Raw genomic sequence first — 14,796 nt, 5'->3', positions numbered from 1 at the left:
CTGTGGGGGATGAGGTGATGGAGAAAGTAAAAAAATGTGTATTAGTTAGGAGCAGGATATGCTTCTTTAAAGACAAGGGTTTTCAGGGATTGTCTAAAGATGGATAGATTAGGACAGTGATGGCGAACCTCGGCACCCCAGATGTTTTGAAACTACATTTCCCATGATGCTCAACTACACTGCAGAGTGCATGAGGATCATGGGAAATGTAGTTCCAAAACATCTGGGGTGCCAAGGTTCGCCATCACTGGACTAGGAGATGGTCAGACAGATTGGGGTAGGAAGTTCCAAAGGATGGTAGAAGCTCGGGAGAAATGCTGGAGGTGAGCATGGGAGGCGGTAACAAGAGAGGTAGAGAGCAGGAGGCCTTGGGAGGACCGAAGAGAGCAGCTTGGTTGATATTGTAAGACCAGGCTAGTGATGTAGCTGGGGGGCAGAGTTGTGGATGGCTTTGTAAGTTGCTGTTAGTACTTTGAATTTTATTCAATGGGTGAACGGAAGCAAGCATCTAACTGGGGGATATTTTGTTCTGATGTATGAAGAAATCAGACCCCGAACTTTACCAACTTTACCAAAACTTTACCAAAATGTCCCTGTCCACTTTGACAGCTTACTAACTATTGTTAGATCTCATCTGCAAAGAATAAATACTAAAACGAAAATGCATGAGTATCAACATGAGAAAGAAAACCCACATTTTAGGAAGAAAACGGGGAAGTGTGTAATTTTCTGTTGCTAAATGCACTGGATATCTGCAGCTAAACGAATGTGCATTTAGTTGCAGATAGCTGTAGATAGTCGACCCTGGATGCAGGACTTTCTAATGCCACGTACACACGATCGAATTGTCCGGCGTACTTAGTCCGGCAAACAATCCGGCAGATAGTCAGAAGGACTTTCTACCATACGGACTTGGCCACACACGGACACACAATGTCCGGCGTTTGCTAGCGCGATGACGTACAGCACGTACGACGAGACTAGAAAAAGGAAGTTCAATAGCCAGTAGCCAATAGCTTCCTTTTCGTACTTGCTTCTGAGCATGCGTCATTCTTAGTCCACCGGACTAGCATAATCACAAACGTATTGTCCGCTGAAACCCAAGATTGGACTGCAAATATACTTTCTAAGTCCGCCGGACTTTACGCTGAGAAAGTCTGCTGAAGCCCACACACGATTGGATTGTTCGGTGAAATGTGTTTCGCGGACTAAGTACACCGGACAATTCAATCGTGTGTACGCGGCATAATGCAGCTAAACTGTCTGCAACTAAATGTTGCTAACCATTATGTATAAATCATTTTGTGAGTCCCGCTGCTTTTCGAAAACTCTGGAATTTAGCATAGAGATTATAAAAAAAGACAACATACAAGCAGAGTACTTCGTTAAGTTTTTCGACATTGGTAAATATACATCAGGATATCACTGGCCTACACAAAAGGGCAAACAGCAAAGTCGATTTTGAGCAATTTTCCACTTTAGGGAACAGTTAACGTTCATACAGCGTACTTGTGAGCTAATAAGAAAATAATGAACCAGTTTTTTCAAAGCTGCAGGGCAAAATCCACGTTTTTAGGCAATCTATGCTTTCATTAGTCTTTCACTTCTTAGCTCTTTAGGTACCCAAGTGCATCACTAATGTAGTCACAGTCCTAACGCTAAGTAATTGTAAAGTCACTTTCTCTTTTAAAGTATGACATGCACTTACCTTGAACCATGGTGTAGAAAGAATCGATAGAAGATAAATTGGAAGTAATGCTGACATCTTCCTCTCTGCTAGATGACTCTATATCCACTGTGATGGCCTTGTCCATTTCTCCATGGAGATTTGTGACAACACCCGTTGGGAATGTTACATTGGTGAGACGACCTTCGCTGTTGTAGCTGGAACACACAAATTTATCCAGTCATTGTTTACATTTGGCAAATATTCTAAGAAGAAAAGGTTGTAAATGAAGTACGCTCTCTCATTCCAAAACAAAACAACTGAATTAATTCTTATACAAAATTGACTGAAAAATATTATGGTTTAAACATATTTTTCACATGAATTTATAGCATGCATTTGATTTGTTGTTTATCTTCATATTTAGAGAAAATGCATTATAGAAATTTTGTATCTCAGTATTTGTATGATTAGGAAGAACAATGAAATAATAAAAACGGTAATGGATTATTCCTTTTTCTTTTACAGTGCTACAGGATCTTTAATTTAAGACACAGTAAGTATGCAGATGTCTTACCACCTGCTGAAATGTCTTTCTCCCAAATGATGTTCATACAGGGGTGCATGCTGGCACATAAGATTGTGCAAGTCTACATGCAAAGAACACACACCTGGTTCCATACTTATATGGCAGGAGAAAGTCACCCGACAGAAAACAAAATCCACTTATTGCATACTTAAAGGTCTGTCTATCAATAATGTCTGGTGAAGTCAGGGTAGTCTGTGGAAAATGCTGCCTAATTCAAAAGATATAGCAAGACTGGGTATGATCATCTAATATCTGTGGGTGTCTTAAGGGTCTACTCACACCATGTATGTTGGTATACACTGGGTAATCGTGCCCAAAACACACATTCCAATGCACAGAAAAGACAATTTGCCTTGAGTCCTATGAGGTCAGTACACACAACTGTGCTGCAGTGGTCTACAATGAACAAAGTAGGACATGTTTTGGCTGTGGCTGTGTTTTTACATCCTGCCACAGTGCACACCAGTGGCTGTGGGATAACATGGTCATTAGTGTGAATGAGTCCTTCAAGGCAAACTAATGAGAAAAAAAAATATAGGAGGTAGAGTTTTTGGTATAATACGCCTAAAATCTGCATATTTAAAGTGATACTAAAGTCTCGTTTTTTGTCCTAAAAAATAATAAACATGTTATACTTCCCTTTGCTGTTGCAGTGGATTTGTACAGAGCAGCCTGGATCCTCCTGTTCTCGGGTCACTCTTCTGTGCTCCTGGCCCTTCCCTCCTGTTCAGTGCCACCAGAGCAAGCAGCTTGCTATGGAGGCACCCGTGCCGAGTCACAGCTCCGTGTCCATTCACGAGGCCTGACCTGGCCCCACCCCTCTCTCCCGATTGGATAGCTGACTTTGCATGAGAGCAAGGACAGCCAATGACAATGCCAAGCAGGAGGCAGAAACTTGGATGGCTGAGACACTTGTGGACATCACTGGATAGAAAGGCACACAGAAGGTTTTTTTATCTTAATGCATAGAATGTGTGAGCAATTTTACCCCCCCCCCCTCCCCAACCACCAATTCTATTGAGGTTACTGTGCCACAGACTGTTGTACAGCTATACGCACCTCCCAAAGGCAAGCTCAAACAGCATAGCATGCTGCTAGAGAGTAACTATCAAAGTGGACATGAAGGCCATGATTTACTAAAGGAGTATAATTTATTCACTGAGCAAAGTAAATGTTCACCATATTCATTTTTTGCAGGTAAAATGTGCATTTATTATTTTTTGTTTCTGGAGATTATAAAGCATTGAGGTCACCTGCAGACCTGTCAGTGTATCTATGTGCCCATGAATCGTATGGGCAAGCAGATATAATCTGACAGGAAGACTCAATGAACTACCACAGCACTGTGGTAGTTCATTTAAAACTACAATCTGACAGCCACAAAGGGTGTCAGGACATATAGTTTTCCATTCATAGAGGACTGTGAATGAGTAATCACCCCTCGGCCACATGAGAGATGATCGTTGTTAGCTGTCAGAGCAGAGGATCAGAGGGAGCATGGGCCGGATTTTTTCATAACATGTTATACCCTGGGTGTAACATGTTACGAAAGGTGAACTTTTCCTTTAAAAGTTAACTCTTTGTTCAGTTTGAATGCCAGGAAATGTGGGAGAATTGGAAAAACAGGATCTTTGCTTGCTGGATAATGGAAGTTGCACCTTATGCACTAAGCGAAGCAAATTTTCACATTGCTAAGTGAACATTCTCTATTACTTTGGTAAATAAACTCCTCAGTATTCAGATTGTGGGCTCCACCCAGAAGCCATTTTGGGTAAGCCTCCATTTCACTGAAGCACAGTGCTTTCCTTGGTTGCAACTGTGGCAGAAAAGATATCTGTAGTGAACTATAAGGAACCCTTTATGGCTCCCCAAACCCATGTGAGCCCTCTGAACAGTGACTACAATTGCTTTATGAGAAATCCGATCCAACCTTCATGAAGCGCTATTCATCTTTGCTGAATGTGTGAAGCACAATTGCTACATCTACTGGTGTAGAGACAAGCTTATATATATATAATTTTTTTTTTTTTTATTTGATACTTCTAAAATCTTTCTCTTTGACCTTATGTCCTCCTCTGCTAACAAACATCGTTTTCTTTCCATATACCCACCTGTTTCACTGTTTTATTACACTCCTTGCTTTTATTATGCAAACAGGAAAACACATGCTTTACATCTATGTATTTTAATGATTATCCAATTTATTCTGTGGAGAGGTACATCTGGTTTGTAATTACTCCCAAATCAGTCCTCAGAAACCTTCAGTATGCCTCAAGTTCTAGTTTCCTTTGCCTGACTTGTAGTTAGGCCTCGAAATTTCATCAAATTGATCTAATCTACAGAGTATTAACTACTGCCACCTGTTCACCTTATACTGAAACTATGCCAACATTCTAGGTGGAAAAAAAAGGAACAAAACAGAAGTAATGAGATGAACACAAATTACATGGTAAGAAACGTCAATCTAGCCAAGCAAATTAATCAAAGCTTGTGAGCCAACGAGACAAAAATATAATGACAGCCTTCCAGCTATGAGGCCTACAATTATTTAAAAACAATTCATATGCTTATTTCTCGAACGACAAATGCCTTCAAAAAGCCTGTATTAACATTATAACTATTGGTTTACTGCTCATTTCAATATTAACACATGTTTAACATTTTGTATTATATTCTTACACCACTTGCGGTAATATGTTCCCAAGTGCTAGAAACTGATACATTCAAAGGCGGGTTTTCCATGCCAACACAGATCTACAATATATATTGTCCAGCAGATGACACAATAACTCTTTGGCCAACCTCATGCTAATGCTTTAAGACTCTCAGTCCAAAGCTGATGCTTACTTTTGAGAATACCTTTAAATTATATGTAAACCCTACATCTATTTTAACAATGTTTAGCATCATTACACATAGTTTTCTTCAAAAAGTAATTTTTTTATATTTCTTGTAAAGTTTCTTACCTGGAGGTAACACATAACAGAACTTCCTGTTGTAGGCTGAAAATGCTAAGTTACTTCTCCTAAACTAGCAGCAGTGTTGTTGATTTGTTATGTACATTCCTTCATTTAGCCATTGGTCTGCCTTTTCAGATAGGCAGCCCAATGGCCAACTGAAGGAATATACACAATAGGCTTAGAATGCTACCATTTGGGAGGAAGCACCTTACTACTGTCAGCATGCAACAGGAAGTGCTATCATTTGAAGAATCTATATGTAAGAAACTTCAAAACAGATTCTCAAACATTTTTTATGAATAAATAAATGTTTAAGAAACTGTTTACACATATATATATATGTATATATATATATTTCGAGGGGTTCCCTCTTCATCAGAGCCTTGAAGAACAACAGGAGAAATCTGTACAATATGGTAGACCAACATAAAAGAGGGGCTAGTTGGGAGGTATATCACATAAGTGATGAATTCTCCTTAGCTTTAAAGCTGTCCACATCCCAGCGCTCTATATAACGTAGAGAAATGTGGTTTTTATGTTTTATTGATAGATAGATAGATTTATATATATATATATATATATATATATATATATATATATATATATATATATATATATATATATATATATATATATATATATATAAATCTATCTATCTATCAATAAAACATACAAACCACATTTCTCTACGTTATATAGAGCGCTGGGATGTGGACAGCTTTAAAGCTAAGGAGAATTCATCACTTATGTGATATACCTCCCAACTAGCCCCTCTTTTATGTTGGTCTACCATATTGTACAGATTTCTCCTGTTGTTCTTCAAGGCTTTGATGAAGAGGGAACCCCTCAAAACATCTCAGCCACCTTTAAACACTTGCCCTTGCATGGGCATGTCCAATTTCTAAAATTGTAACGTGTATATTTTGTAACCCTGTTTTTATGAATATGTAGCTACTTTTTATATGCATTTATTTGATTCTGTATATAAATAAACTGTATCAATTTGATCAAAGCACCAGATCACGTGCCTTCCCCCTTTTCCTTCACCTACTACTGGAAATACCATAGCTTTGACTATATTGCACTTTGTCGGTAGGGTGATGTCTCTGCTTTTTATAATGTTGTCTAGGTTTGCCATTGCTTTCCTCCAAAGAAGCAAGTGTCTCTTAATTTCATGGCTACAGTCACTGTCTGCCATGATCTTTGAGCCCAGGAAGATAAAATCTGTCACTGTTTCCATTTGTTTTCCTTCCGTTTGCCAAGGAGTGATGGGACCAGTTGCCATGGTCTTAGTATTCTTAATATTCAATTTCATGCCAGCTTTTGCGCTTGCCTCTTTCACCTTCACTAAGAGACTCTTTATTTCTTCTTCACCTTCTGCCATTAGTGTGGTATCGTCTGCTTATCTCAGGTTGTTATTTCTCCCTGAGATCTTAATTCCAGCTTGTAATTAGTTGATCCTGGTATTTCGCATGATGTACACTGCATATACATTAAATAAGTCGGTGATGATATACATCCTTGCCACACTCCTTTCTCAATTTTGAACCAGTCAGTTGTTCCATGTCCTGTTCTAACTGTTGCTTCTTGACTTGCATACAGATTTTTCAGACAGGTGAGGTGGTCTGTATTTTCATTTCTTTCAGTATATACTACATCTTGTTGTGATCCACACAATCAAAGGGTTTACTATAATCAATAAAGCAGAAGTAGATATTCTTCTGGAACTCCGTTGCTTTCCCCATGACCCAGCGAATGTTGACAATTTGATCGCTAGTCCTTCTGCCTCTTTGAAATCCAGCTTGTACTTGTGGTAGCTTTCGGTTCACATGCTGCTGAAGCCTAGCTTGCAGAATTTTCAGCATAACCTTGCTAGTATGTGAGATGAGTTTGATCGTATGGTAGTTTGAACATTCTTTGGCGTGCCTTTCTTTGGTATCGGAATGTAAATTTACCTCTTCCAGTCCTGTGGCCATTGTTGAGTTTTCCAAATTTGTTGACATATTGAGTTCAGGACTTGAACATCATCTTTTAGAATTTTAAATAAATCATTTGGGATACCATCACTTCTGCTAGTTTTTTTTTTTAGCAATGCTTTCTAGGGCCCACTTGACTTCACTCTCCAGGATATCCAATTCAAGGTCAGTGATTGCATCATCGTAGTTACATAGGACATTCAGATCATTCTTGTATAGTTCTTCTGTGTATTCTTGCCATCTCTTCTTTATCTGCTTCTGTCAGGTCCTCGACATTTTTGTCTATTATCACGTTTTATGTTTTACAATGTTTTAATACTGCTGCAAATTGTAAAGTCAATAAATATTACAGTACATAAATCTTTTTGGGCTCCTGGTTGGTGAGCTTTTTTTTACCTAGTTTTCTGGATATTATCCCCCAACCTATGGAATTTTTCTCTATATGGATTTTTGATTTCACCTTTCACATTCTCTATGCACCTGGTAACACCTTATGGATAGATGTTATGCTATACGGTAATATCTGCTACTTTTAGGACTACTACCAACTATATATTGTAAGAACTTTCCTTTAAATGGACTTTTGCTCTCATTCACAACCGTTCACATTATTATAATTCTTGGGCTGTATTATACAGATTTGTCATTGTTATATTATCTTGTTAAAGTGCTGCACATTGTTTAAATATACTGATTACAAGGGTTGTATAATCACCTTGGGTGCTAGCTGCTGATGTAGTTGGAGTGCTCCTATATATATATATTTTGCTGCTAGAAATGCTAATACCCACAGCATACATGGAGCACTGTTGACACAGAAAGCAAAGATCTGCAGCCAACACTGGAGTAAGCGCCTAAAGATAGGAAATAGCTGAAAATGCAGCAGGAGATTAAGAGCATTGACATATCAAATGGATAAAAAAGGATTAATTTTATGAGAAAGATCAATTATTTATTATACTCAATTAAATGTGATACAGTTAGGATTTATATCTACTTTAAAGAACAATTTCAAGAAACAAATGAAACTATGCACTTAGTTCCTTGGGTAATCTGGTAAACAGAGCAACTTTGTGGAAATCAGAAAGTTGCTTTTGTTTATCTCAAACTGAATTCTATAACGGATTAAGAAGGTGGAAGGAGTGTGCTTTCCAAGGCCTTTGCTGTGCAACCTACTCTCTCTGCATCCTACATCACCAATCACATTCATATTCTGAGGCAAGTTTGAATTTTATTGTTGGCTCTCAGGCAGTTCTTAGCTCCAAGTGAGCTCCAAGCGTGTTCCAGCCTCACAGCAGATGCATTCCAAATTCAATGGATTGCACAGAAAAGGGAGAGTTATGGGCTAGTGCAATATAGAAATACCTAAATTAAAAACGGAACCACTTAGTTTGTCTCTCACCATGCATTTTAAATGTTTACTTTTTAGTTTTCACACAAAGTAAAAAGTAGACGACTTGTTCTTAAGTGACAGAAGCACTGGTTAACAGTGGTCTAATTCTTTATTTCTGATCTCCTTTAATGATGCTCAAATGACAATGATCATTGCCTTTGTGTCCATCCCCCAGAATCTTTATTAAAATTATAGTGGTTTGTAACAGCCCGGCCATGGGGCATAAGGGGGACCCATGTTGTTATTTCAATATATTCTACTAATGCTGTACATACATAGATTAATGTGGCCAAATTACAAAACAAACTCACTAGTGTAAACTGGTCCTACGGGGTAGCACTTTACCTACATTCCTAGTGCATATTCTTCTCAACAAGGGCTACATTTTTTAAAGGTCAATCCCCCCTGGCAGTGTTACATTGATCAGCCAGTGACCTCATTTTTAAAGGTCAGCCCACCCCTGGCAGTGTCATAGTGATTAGCCAGTGACCTCCTTCACCCGCCACCATCTAAGCATGCATATGATTTCTCCACTAGAGCTTACAGATAAAAAAAAAACACATATACACAGTATGCTGTAGCCCACCAGATAATGATAAGATGACTCCCAAACTGCATATGTAGTGGCAGATGAAGGAGACAGCTAGGGAGTTGAGGTTTGTGGTAGGGGTATAGAGGGATAGCAAAAACACTTTATACAAGTGATCCTATCCTTTATATAAACAGGCTTAAACAAAATAAGGGAATTCATGTTTAGAATACTATCTATACATGTACTGACTTCATACAGTTTTATTATACACATTTTTCATTATTAGCTAAGTTTTTCAAAATTAAACGCAACTAAAACTCTCTCTTAAAAGCAAAAATAACTAAAAATGTTTTTTTAATAAAAAGCTCTCATTGAGTAAAATTATCAGTTATAGAAATGAGAAATGTACTACCAATTGAAACATTATTAAGGCAATGTGTTAAAATATTTCCTCAGCTACTTTATTCCATTCCAGTGGTTTGACAGCTTTACAAGTAGGAAAGTGAGTTCATGGTTGCTTTATGATTAAGTTAGATTCTGTTATTACATAGCTTCAATTATTAAGAAAGGAGGTCAAGGTCACAGAATTTGATCCTACCATGTCTACTTGACAAAGCATAACAATTATATGATTTTATGTCTCGGAATGCCAAAGGTTAAGTGTGGACATGGCACAATTTATTTTATAAAAGGGACTTTGTGCCCTACATATTTTGCTCATTTTTCTTTTAAAAATACAGTACTTATAAACCTTTAAACTATAAATGTGCTATTTTTTATTTTCACCCGGGGGGGGGGGGGGGGGTCGCAAATTTATCACTTCTAAAAACAAGTAAAATAGCTTGTCAACTAAACCCATTCCACAATTGATAGAAATCCTCATAATATCCAGAGGATTGATTTTTCATAATTGAGATGATCTGGAAGAAGAACTGTTAGTGTTACTTTCAGCTGTCATCTGGCTTCAGAAACTGATTATCTATGGACAACAATGACATTTCTTCTACCAGATACTTTCAGATACTTTTTTGGATACTTGGCATCTCAGGATACAAGAATAAAAATTACCCATCTAGGCTTTACCAGACGGACTTACTGTAATTTGGTTATTAGATCCACATTGTGAAAATAATATAAAAAACCAGGAGCTTCTGCAGAATGCAATGTACATAGACAGGCATTAGGTGATCTCACTTTTGAGGGCCATCAGGATCTATCACTGGGGTTACAGCAAGAGGCATCTTTCCAGTGGATTTAGATGTTGCTGCAACCCCTACGACTAGAATAGTTGTACCTCTAATTAGGAAAGGAAGAGCAAATCAATCTTACACATTGTAAACTGCAGGCAATTTATATAACTTCCTATACCAGTCATAGCTCTGCAATCACTGATTAACTTATCTTCTTTCCTCTTATATCTGTAAATGGTGTTTTTTTAATGCCAATCCAATACTCACTTCATAACTAGTATGGCCTTGCTGAGAATACACATAAAGGGCACATAAAAATGTTCTTTACTGTTTAACTATACTATTTAATGATTTTCTCATGAAGGTTATTTACAAACATTGCATTTCTTTTAACTCTAATAGTCTAAGGCTGAAGTTCTGTTGATTCATGATAGACTTCAAGTACACATTTACGTATATTTCAAAGTAAAAGGAAAATGTAATGATTTTCCAGTAAACACATAGGTCCACCCCTGACATTCAAATTAAAAAGATATGTTTTGCATGTCAGAGGAACTTTGAAAAAAAAAAAATATTAAAAAATATTTTCCTATATATTTCAACTTAAAAATAAACACTAAGTACACCATAGTTTTTATGTCAAACAAAATAGAATAATAGCATGACAGTCTAGTTGGCAAGGTTATTAAAAATGTGGCCTATCAGCTTGCCATATACTTAGTATTACTAATGAACAGCATTACAGATAATTACTATACTCATATGGTATAGATGGCAACATATTAAAATGTTGCTAATGATCAAGTCTATACACATATTACTGGGTAGGCTTTGAAACATCTCTGATCTATAATTGATTTGCCCTTGGTCTGGCATTCTTTCATGTTGTTAAATGCAAAATTTGCGATCATGTAAACATCTCATTCTTTAAAGGGCAACTCCAGGCAACAAGTACTGCTATCCAAGATACATTGGGGGTTATTTATTAAAAGAAATCCACTTTGCACTGCAAGTACACTTGAAAGTGCAGTCGCTCTAAATCTAAGGGGTAAATCTGAAATAAGTGGAAGCTCTGCTGATTTTATCATCCAATCATGTGCAAGCTAAAATGCTGTTTTTTTATCTTCCTTGCATGTCCCCCTTGGATCTACAGCAACTTTACTTTCAAGTGCACTTGCAGGGCAAAGTGGATTTTCCTTTAGTAAATAACTTCCATTGTGTGTTAAAGTCAGATAGTACACTAAATAAAACCTGTATTGACAGAAGTATAGAATGTGATGGTCATTGCTGACCCCTTTCTGAGAATTCAAGTTACCTGGCTGTCTCTGGCCTTGAGCACATTCTGAGTCACTAACATGGAACAAACACGTAGCCACTGATCTACACAAGTGTTCCAAGTCAGTGAACTGTAAAACGTTGAAGGCACAGGCAGGGTAGAGATCAGCAATGGCACCCTACTTATTCACCTCACAAGTTTAAAATTACCCTATACAAGCTGAGAAGTGTCTCATTTGTGCTATAAACCAGTGGTTCTGGATGGACAGTTGGCCACATTGGTATAAAGGAAGGACTGGTGAGCCCTTTGGCAAGTCCATACACTGGGGTTAATTTACTAAAACTGGAGACTGCTAAATCATGGTAGCAAATCAGCTTCTAAGTTCAGCTAGTTCAATTAGGCTTTGACCAAAAATCCCAGGAAGCTGATTGATTCCTATGTAGAGCTGTGTCCCATTGTCTCAAAATGAGCAATAAAATCCTTGTAAATAAAGGAATTATTGGAGAAAGATTACATGCACATCTTTTTATCCATTTAAATGAAAGTTATTTGTGTATACAATTGTCCCTATCCCTGTACATTGTGTCTCATTAAGATGCTCATCTATTATATTATTATTTATTTAAGGTACCCATATAGCACCATCTATTTATGCAGCGCTCCACACATACATTGCACACTCACATCGGTCCCTACCCTCAAGGAGCCCACAATACAAGGTCCCCAACTCACATTCAAATGCTAGGGACAATTTTGGACAGAAGCCAATTAACCTACCAGCATGTCTTTGGAGTGTAGGAGGAAACCAGAGTACCTGGAGGAAACCCACACAGACACAGGGAGAACATGCACACTCCAGGCAGGTAGTGTCGTGGTTGGGATTCAAATCAGCGACCCTTTTTACTGCTAGGTGAGAGTGCTACCCACTACTCCACTGTGCCGCCCGTAAACTGTGATTTCTTCTGCAATGCACTGACCTCTCAGGAGATAGTAGATATGTGCACTTGCAAGGGATATCCTACGTTTTTTCACTTGTCTCATGCCAGTGAATAGAAGCTAGAAATGTCATTACAGAGTACTCTCAGGCATAAACATGTTAACCACTCGAGGAGAGGCCATGATGGGGAGACACAGAAGTGCTCACTTAAGAAGTCAATAAAGCAAAGGAGTATGTTATAGCAGCCAATCAGGTTTCTTTAATCTGTGAAAGATACACTCTGGTTGGTTACTTCTAGTAAAGTACTTATTATGCAAGTCCAAATAGACGGTTTTAAGAATTATGTACATAGCTGCTAGAACACCTTCCTTATTGGTAGGACAAGTGAGGGTATACAACAGAGGTGTACTGATTTGTCACTGCAAAGTACACTTATGGTTGTGAGATAGAACAAATTCTATATGAAATTTTGGAGACTTGAACACACAAAGACTCCAGACCCAACATCTTGGGAAGTACAGTGCATACTTTAACCTAATGCCAGTATTGCTACACAAAGTATTTTTTTTATCAAACTATAGGGCTAAGCATGCACAAGCAATTAAATATCTTTGCTACTGAGGGATTTAACCACTTGTTGGTATTCATGTCATTTGCAGCACTCAATTCAATCATCAGGCAGTTGCATCTCTCAGTAACAGAGATGTATTCCAGTGCAATCCTACACTGAGGCCGCGTACACACGCAGGGACTGTTCGCTCAACTTTGTCCGTCAAACAGTTTCAGCGGACAGTCCGCTCAAAATTAGCATGGACGGACTTGGCCACACACGACGAACGAACAGTCCGCTGAAACCGTGCGCGATGACGTGAACGGCACGTACGACGGGACTAGAAAACGACGTCCTATACACTGCAATGCAAACTTCGGCGTGTAAATCCTTTCTGAGCATGCGCGGAACTTAGTTTGACGAACAAGCCTACACACGAGGGGACTGTTCGCTGAAAGTTTCAAAGTTTCAGCGGACAGTTTTTCGGAATTTCCGAAAAACTTTGTTCAGCAGACTGTCCACTGAAACTGTCCGCTGAAAGCCCACACACGAGCGGACTGTCTGCCGAAACACTGTTCAGCGGACAAAGTTGAGCGAACAGTCCCTGCGTGTGTACGCGGCCTAAGTCCAATATCTTTATGTTGTCTCCCTACAGATTTGAGAATAAAGCTATGGATTACCTTAGCTTGGATTATGGCTTGGCAGTGCTGGAAAGTTCGACAAAGATTACATAACCTTAACACATACACATTACCTTAATATACCCACTACTACTTTCTTAATTGCCCTGTCCAGTAATAAGATTAAGCAACGTAACTACTTTTCTCTATTTTCTCTTTAGTTATCTCACAATGATAGTTTTTTTTGCCACTTCAGTGAACACTTTAGAGAGACTTGAATCAACTCTGGCTTTCATCGTTGTCCCTTCTCGTTTCAACATCATTGTAGCATTTATTATTTATATTTATATATATATATATATATATATATATATATATATATATATATATATATATATATATATAGTTTTTTAATAGTTTTTTTTTTCTTAATCAGGAAATATGTAGGTTAACATTTGGAATTAGCTTTTTTAAAACTGCAGGCTTTGGTGCTGTATGTGTCGTGGCTTCACTACCTGGTGAGTCACTAACATGAAAAAAAGGGTGGAAGTTAAAATGTTTTAGACATCACTGGCCACATGCTTGTTTGAAGTCAGCAACTAACTAGGTAGTAAAGATAAGAGCTGTACAATAGAACATGATGCTGCACTTTTAGATAAGTCAGCAAGGACAGTTCCTATGTATCTATGCTCACAGGTTCCCATTAAATGTGATTTAATAATGACCATATTATCAATGCAAAATAATAAAACACATATTAATTACCTACATGAATTAGACATGGAGGAATTCCATCAACTTTATTATTGATATTAAACTAAGAAGGCACTGAATCAAGAAAATCAATTCCACTCCAGTTTATAATGCCACATGTGTTTACTTAACCCCCTGCTATTTCCAATTATGTCATTTTCATGGCTGGAATGACTTGTTCTTTTGCACACAATCTTTTCTGGATCCCATTGAGATAAAATAGTAAATTATCATTTAAAAAGGTGCCTCTGATTTCTCACATCTAGCTGTTTGATGTGATTATCGAGTCATTATTTTATTGATTAAATACTGTCACGCTAGAAAGGGAATCATTTTTATGTGTCTAATTAGCTA

At 37.9% G+C, this 14,796-nt stretch overlaps 1 protein-coding gene across 16 annotated transcripts in view; it reads right to left on the bottom strand.

The window, feature by feature from the left end:
- TENM3 (teneurin transmembrane protein 3) overlaps positions 1-14,796 on the bottom strand; it is a 1,601,892-nt gene that overhangs the window by 29,215 nt on the left and 1,557,881 nt on the right. For all 16 annotated transcript variants that reach the window (XM_077477263.1, XM_077477264.1, XM_077477253.1 and 13 more), the window contains one exon: positions 1,709-1,884. In XM_077477263.1, the coding sequence (XP_077333389.1) occupies positions 1,709-1,884 (176 nt within the window). The remainder of the gene's footprint in view (positions 1-1,708; positions 1,885-14,796) is intronic.

Source organism: Lithobates pipiens, unplaced genomic scaffold (assembly GCF_037356315.1).
Source record: "Lithobates pipiens isolate NorthernLeopardFrog02 unplaced genomic scaffold, aLitPip1_a1.2 Scaffold_13, whole genome shotgun sequence".
NCBI lineage: Eukaryota > Metazoa > Chordata > Amphibia > Anura > Ranidae > Lithobates > Lithobates pipiens.
Note: the sequence above shows the minus strand (reverse complement) of the source record. Positions and strands in the feature narration are given on the sequence as shown.